The sequence below is a fragment of the Pipra filicauda genome, unplaced genomic scaffold (genome assembly GCF_003945595.2).
Source record: "Pipra filicauda isolate LSUMZ 115617 unplaced genomic scaffold, ASM394559v2 scaffold1037_size62989_pilon, whole genome shotgun sequence".
Classification (NCBI taxonomy): Eukaryota; Metazoa; Chordata; class Aves; order Passeriformes; family Pipridae; genus Pipra; species Pipra filicauda.
The window spans coordinates 27697-35108 of NW_024103471.1; the positions used below are offsets into that span (position 1 = coordinate 27697).

At 57.6% G+C, this 7412-nt stretch overlaps 1 protein-coding gene across 3 annotated transcripts in view; it reads left to right on the forward strand.

The window, feature by feature from the left end:
* The window catches only part of LOC113989518 (1-phosphatidylinositol 4,5-bisphosphate phosphodiesterase gamma-1-like), a 28888-nt gene extending 22635 nt beyond the window's left edge, over positions 1–6253 (forward strand). For 2 of the 3 annotated variants that reach the window (XR_005562502.1, XR_003541285.2), the window contains exons 25-30: positions 1638–1734; positions 1834–2058; positions 2933–3081; positions 3245–3359; positions 3507–3668; positions 4516–4601. Coding sequence is in view for 1 of the 3 variants with exons in the window: in XM_027724185.2 (XP_027579986.1) it covers positions 1638–1734; positions 1834–2058; positions 2933–3081; positions 3245–3359; positions 3507–3668; positions 4516–4604; positions 4720–4904; positions 5407–5458 (1074 nt within the window). In the remaining 2 variants the exon portion in view is untranslated. Of the gene's footprint in view, positions 1–1637; positions 1735–1833; positions 2059–2932; positions 3082–3244; positions 3360–3506; positions 3669–4515; positions 4605–4719; positions 4905–5406 lie in introns of those variants that run through there. The other variant, XM_027724185.2, reaches the window with a different exon arrangement.
* Positions 6254–7412: the final 1159 nt, after the last annotated feature.

A 7412-nucleotide genomic window follows, 5' to 3' on the forward strand; every position in this document is an offset into this window, starting at 1 on the left:
GGGATCATACTGGGAGCGACTGGAAGTGACTGGGATCATACTGGGAGCGACTGGAAGTGACTGGGATCATACTGGGAGTGACTGGGAGTGACTGGGAGTGACTGGGATCATACTGGGAGTGACTGGGATCATACTGGGATCTGCTGGAAGTGACTGGGATCATACTAGGAGTGACTGGAAGTGACTGAGATCATACTGGGGTCATACTGGGAGTGACTGGGATCATACTGGGATCGCTGGAAGTGACTGGGATCATACTGGGAGCGACTGGAAGTGACTGGGATCATACTGGGAGTGACTGGAAGTGACTGAGATCATACTGGGGTCATACTGGGAGTGACTGGGATCATACTGGGATCATACTGGGGGTGACTGGGTTGATAGTGTCAGCAAGTGGAACCACACTGGAGGCAGCTGGGATCATACTGGGAGTGACTGCAAGTGACTGGGATTATACTGGGATCATACTGACAGTGGTGGGAAGTGACTGGGATCATACTGGGAGTGACTGGAAGTGACTGGGATCATACTGGGAGTGACTGGAAGTGACTGGGATCACACTGGGATCATACTGGGAGTGACTGGAAGTGACTGGGATTATACTGGAAGTGACTGGAAGTGACTAGGATCATACTGGGTTCATAGTGGGAATGGTGGGAAGTGACTGGGATCATACTGGGAGTGACTGGAAGTGACTAGGATCATACTGGAACCATACTGGGAGTAGCTGGGATCACACTGGGATTGTACTGGGATAGACTGGGATTACAGTGGGGACTGGAACCTTACTGGGGGTTACTGGGAGCTCCTGGGCCCATGCTGGGAACCAAATGGGGACACACTGGGAGCAACTGGGATCAACTGGATGATCCTGGAATGGTACTGGGAGGATGATGGCGTTAACGGGGAGCAACTGGGACCATGCTGGGGGCAACTGGGATCATACTGGGATTATACTGGAAGTGACTGGAATCATTCTGGGAGTAGTTGAGATCACACTGGGATTATACTGGGATTACATTGGGTGTGAATGGAACCTTACTGGGGGTTACTGGGAGCTCCTGTAACTGGGTCTATGCTGGGGGCAACTGGAATCATACTGGGAATGACTTGGATTATAGTGGGAATAACTGGGATTATACTGGAACCATACTGGGAGTAGCTGGGATCACACTGGGATTGTACTGGGATAGACTGGGATTACAGTGGTAGTGACTGGAACCATACTGGGAGTAGCTGGGATCACACTGGGATTGTACTGGGATAGACTGGGATTACAGTGGTAGTGACTGGAACCATACTGGGAGTAGCTGGGATCCACTGGAAGACACTAGAACCATGCTGGGGGGACTGGGATCACAACTGGGGCAACTGGGATCACTCTGGGAGTGACTGGGATTATAGTGGGAGTGACTGGAACCGTACTGGGAGTAGCTGGGATCACAGTGGGAGTAACTAGGATCACACTGGGATTGTACTGGGATAGACTGGGATTACAGTGGGTGGGAAGTAGAACCTTACTGGGGGTTACTGGGAGCTCCTGGGCCCTTGCTGGGAGCCAGCCTGGGACACACTGGGAGCAACTGGGACCAACTGGAAGGCACTGGAAGAACCCCTGTCCCGTTTTCCCTGTGCAGATGCAGGAGGGGAAGATCATGGAGCGGCGGAAGAAGATCGCGCTGGAGCTCTCGGAGCTGGTCGTCTACTGCCGCCCGGTGCCGTTCGACGAGGACAGTAAGAGCCGGAAAAGCGGGATGTGGGACGGGATGAGCGCGGGACGAGGCGGGCGGTGGAACCGACGTCCTCCACCGATGGTCCCCTCGGCTCTTCCAGAGATCGGCACGGACAAGGCGTGTTACCGGGACATGTCGTCCTTCCCGGAGACCAAGGCGGAGAAATACGCCAACCGCAGCAAGGGCAAGAAATTCCTGCAGTACAACCGGCGCCAGCTGAGCCGGATCTATCCCAAGGGACAGCGCCTGGACTCCTCCAACTACGACCCGCTGCCCATGTGGATCTGCGGGAGCCAACTCGTGGCCCTCAACTTCCAGACGCCCGGTAAATCCTGATCCGGGGGCGGTGTTGGGATCGATCCTGTAGGTTGGCCCCAAAATTTCCATCCCTGGTGGTTCTGGCCCAGGTCTTGTTGTTGGAGGTGGTTTGGGTGAGCTCTCCAACCTTGATCCTGATGGGGACATAGGAAGTGGTTTGGGTCATCCCTCCAGCCTTGGTCCTCCTCCTGATGGGGACACAGGAGATGGTTTGGGTGATCTTTCCAACCTTGGTCCTGATGGGGACACAGGAGATGGTTTGGGTGATCTCTCCAACCTTGGTCCTCATCCTGATGGGATCATTGTCTCCCATGGCTCTTCCCTGGGTCTTGTTGGAGGTGGTTTGGATGAGCTCTCCAACCTTTGTCCTCATCCTGATGGGATCATCATCCCCAGTGGCTCTGCCCCAGGTCTTTTTGGAGGTGGTTGGAATGATTTCTCCGACTTTTCCCCTCATCCTGATGGAGACAAAGGAGGTGGTTTGGATGATCTCTCCAACCTTGGTCCTGATGAGGACACAGGAGATGGTTTGGATGATCTCTCCAACCTTGGTCCTGATGGGGACACAAGAGATGGTTTGGATGATCTCTCCAACCTTGGTCCTGATGGGGACACAGGAGATGGTTTGGATGATCTCTCCAACCTTGGTCCTGATGGGGACACAGGAGATGGTTTGGATGATCTCTCCAACCTATCCCTCATCCCAATGTGCACCTCTCCATACAATCCTTGGGCCCTTCATGCAAAAACTGGCTTCATCCCTGCTCCAACCAGAGTTGGGGGCTCCTAGTTGGGTTTACCAAGGCAGGACCTTCTGCCCAAGGACCTCGGGGAGGCCCCGGCGCCCCAGGGCTCAGCTCTGCTCTGTCCCGCGGCCGCAGACAAACCGATGCAGCTGAACCAGGCGCTCTTCATGCTCGGGGGCCGCAGCGGGTACGTCCTGCAGCCCGACATCATGAGGGACGAGACCTTCGACCCCTTCGACAAGAACAGCCTGAAGATCGTGGAGCCCATCACGGTCCAGCTGCAGGCAAGTGGGCGAGGACCACCTGGAGGTGGCCACTGCCGAGGTGGGGACTTGTTCCTTCAGTTTTGGGTCGGCCTGGCGTGGGTTTTACGTGTTCCAGCCGCGTGGGGTTGGTTACTCTTGGAGGTCCTTCCTCACCCTCCTGCTCCTCCCGTTCCTCCCACAGATCCTGGGCGCCCGGCACCTGCCCAAGAACGGGAGGAGCATCGTGTGCCCCTTCGTGGAGGTGGAGGTTTGCGGCTCCGAGTACGACAACAGCAAGAACAAGACGGATGTCGTAGGTGAGGGACCGCGGGGATGATGTTCCCGCTCCCGGGACGCCGACACGACCCTGACTGTGCCCGTGAGGGGACGTGTGGGTGCCGGTGCCGTGTGGGTGACGTCCGTGTGTCCGGCCCGGCTCCGACCCTTCCCGCTCTCCCCCGCAGCCGACAACGGCTTCAACCCCGTGTGGCTCTTCAAGCAGTTTGTCTTCGACATCAACAACCCCGAGTTCGCCTTCCTGCGCTTCGTGGTGTATGAGGAGGACATGTTCAGTGACCCCAACTTCTTGGCACAGGCCACCTTCCCTGTCAAGGGCCTCAAAACAGGTATGGTCCTCCCACCGTCATCGTCATCTTCTCCGGCAGAGTCATGGAATCGTAGAAGGGTTTGGGTTGGAAGGGACCTTTAAAGGTCAGTTAGTCCAAACCTTTGCAATCATCTCCATCGTAAAGTCGTGGAATCATAGAAGGGTTTGGGTTGGAAAGGACCTTTAAAAGTCAATTAGTCCAAACCTGTGCAATCATCTCCATCATAAAGTCATGGAATCATTGAAAGGTTTGGGTTGGAAAGGACTTTTAGTGGTCAGATAGTCCAAACCTGTGCAATCATCTCCATCATAAAGTCATGGAATCATAGAAGGGTTTGGGTTGGAAAGGACTTTTAGTGGTCAACTAGTCCAAACCCTTGCAATCATCTCCATCATCATCATCATGTCCATCATAGAATGATGGAATCATAGAAGGGTTTGGGTTGGAAGGGACCTTCAAAAGTCAACTAGTCCAAACCCTTGCAATAATCATCATCATCACAGATCATGGAATCATAGGAGGGTTTGGGTTGGAAGGGACCTTTACAGGTCAACTAGTCCAAACCCTTGCAATCACCATCATCATCATCCTCCTCCTCTCCATCACAGAGTCATGGAATCATAGAAGGGTTTGGGTTGGAAAGGACCTTCAAAGGTCAACTAGTCCAAACCCTTGCAATAATCATCATCATTATCACAGATCATGGAATCATAGAAGGGTTTGGGTTGGAAGGGATCTTTAAAGGTCAAGTCCAAACCCTTGCAATCATCATCCTCCTCATCATCATCATCTCTCGGGGTGCTGGCCATGGTGAGGGGCTCGGTCCCTGCCGTGGCACTGAGCTCTGTCGTGGTGTTGTGCCCAGGCTACCGGTCGGTGCCGTTGAAGAACAGCTACACCGAGGACCTGGAACTCGCCTCCCTCCTCATCCACATCGAGATCATCAACGCCAAGGCAGGTGGCCCCGTCGCCTCCGTTTCCCCGACCCGAACGAGGAGGGTCATCTCCTCAGGGCGGGGGGGGGGTGCCCTGCCCGTCCCCCCACACTCACCCCTTTGTTTTGGGGCAGGAGGAAGACGAGGAGAACCTCTACTCGTCCATCCAGCAGCTGCGGGACCGCGCCAGCGAGCTCTCCAGCCAGGTCTCCAGCTACGAGCGCACCAACGGCTGCGACTCCCGCTACCAGCAGCGCCTGGACGAGCTCCGGGCGGCCCAGGAGCGGCTCATGGAGCTCACCGAGGTCCGCAACCGCAAGTGAGTGCGTCCCCTGCCCGTGCCTTTGGGTGCTCCCTCTGTGGATTGGAACACAGGTCCTGTGAGGAGAGGCTGAGGGAGTTGGGGGGGCTCAGCCTGGAGAAGAGGAGGCTCAGGGGAGACTTCCTCACTCTCTGCAACTCCCTGCCAGGAGGGGGGAGCCGGGTGAGGGTTGGTCTCTTCTCCCAGGCAGTGATTGGTAAGACAAGAGGGCACGGCCTCAAGCTGTGCCAGGGGAGGTTTAAGTTGGATATTGGGAAGAAATTCTTTCCAGAGACAATAATCAGCCATTGGAATGGGCTGCCCAGGGAGGGGGGGGGATTCTCCGTCCCTGGAGGTGTTGAAGGTGAGACTGGATGTGGCATCAGTGCCATGGGCTGGGAACCACGGCGGGGTTGGATCAAGGGTTGGACTTGACGATCTCAGAGGTGCTTTCCAAGCCGGCTGATTCTGTGATTCTTTGATTCCATGATTCGAAAGCCACCCCTCTGCTCCCCTCCAGGTTGATGGAGAAGAAGAAGAGGGACCGGCAGATGGTCACCAAGCGCAGCTGAGCGGGAGGGCCGCGAGCGCGGGAGCTCCCCGGCCACCTCCTCTCCTGCCGCACGGGGAGATGGGGTGGCCACAGCTGGTCCCCTGCCCGTGGTCGGGACTGGGTGACCTCCAGCTTTCATCCCACGTCCCCTGGGGCTCGTGGCCACGTCCCTGTCCCCACGGGGTGGCCGCCGTGGCTCCTCTTCCCCCTCCATCCTCCAACAGGGAAACTGAGGCACGGGGGCCCAGCCGGGCCGGGATGGGGCGGGACCGGCCACCTCCATCCTGGGGACGGGTGACAGGAGGGGCTGGCAGTGAAACCCCAGGGTGGGGACACAGGGGACACTCTGGGGGGGGTCAGGGGGATGTTTTGTCCCCCCCCTATAAATATCTGTATTTTCTTCTTTTATCCAGCCTGTACATACGGCGGGGGGGGGGAGGGGTGTCTGGACCAGCCACAGTATTAGGGCACAAGGGGGGGGGACCCCAAAATGTCCGGAGATGTCCCAGCAAGGGAGCAGGGGACGAGTCTGGGGGTGTCCCACAGGGCAGGGCAGTGACAAGGTGCCCTGAGGTAGATACGGGCACCCCGGTGGTCCCGGAGGGGACAGGGATGGCACCGAGGAGACCCAGTGTTGTCACCAAACCCTGGGAATGGGGACAGATCCTGCCAGTGAAGCCCATGGAGGTGGTGGCCGGCCCGGCGGTGGCTGGGGACATCTTGGGGTGTCCCCCGGGGTCAGGGTGTCCCGGGGGGGGACCTGTGTATTCTTTGTATGAAAATAAATCTATTTAGCCAATATTTATACCTGTGACCTGCTGCCCTGACCTGCTGTCCCCTCCCCGATGTCCCTGCGGTGGGTGATGGCCCCAGGGGGGTCCCAGATCCGGGGTGTCACCCTTGTCCCCCCCCGACGTGTCCTGGAAGTGGTGGGGACACTCAGGCAGGGGTGGTGCTGTGGCAGGGCCACTCAGGGAGGGGACACGGGACACAGGGGACATGGGACAGAGGGCACAGGGGACACGGGACATGGGACAGAGGGCACAGGACCAGGGGGACACAGGGGACACGGGACACAGGGGACATGGGACAGAGAGCACAGGGCCAGGGGGACACAGGGGACATGGGACAGAGGGCACAGGGCCAGGGGGACACAGGGCACACGGGACATGGGACAGAGGGCACAGGGCCAGGGGGACACAGGGGACATGGGACATGGGACAGAGGTCACAGGGCCAGGGGGACACAGGGCACAGGGGACATGGGACAGAGGGCACAGGGCCAGGGGGACACCAGCCAGGGGACACAAGGGCCATGGGGGCAGAGGGCAAGGGGACACAGGACTAAGGGCCATGGGGACAGGGGACACGGAGTCTGGGGACACAGGATTAGGGGCCATGGGGACATTGGGACAGAAGGCTCTGGGGACACAGGGCCGTGGGGACATGGGGACACATATGGGGCCATGGGGACACCCACGGATCCATAGGGACAAGGGGACACAGGTCCAGGGGGGGACACACAGATCCATGGGGACATGGAGACACCCACAACTCCGTGGGGACACACATAGATCCGTTGGAATTTGTATCCATGGGGACACCCACAGCTCCATGAGGACACACACAGACCCATTGGAATTTGTGTCCATGGGGACGCACACAGCTCCGCGGGAATTTCGATCCATTGGGACACCCACAGATCCACAGGAATTCGGATCCATAGGGGCACAGGTCCGTAAGGACACCCACAGCTCCATGGGGACACCCGCAGATCCACAGGAATTCGGAGCCACAGGGACACCCACGGATCCATAGGAATTCAGATCCATAGAATTCGGAGCCACAGGGACACCCACGGATCCATAGGAATTCAGATCCATAGAATTCGGAGCCACAGGGACACCCACAGCTCCGTAGGAATTCGGATCCATAGGATTCGGATCCATAGGAACATCCCGTTCCCGCCCCCCC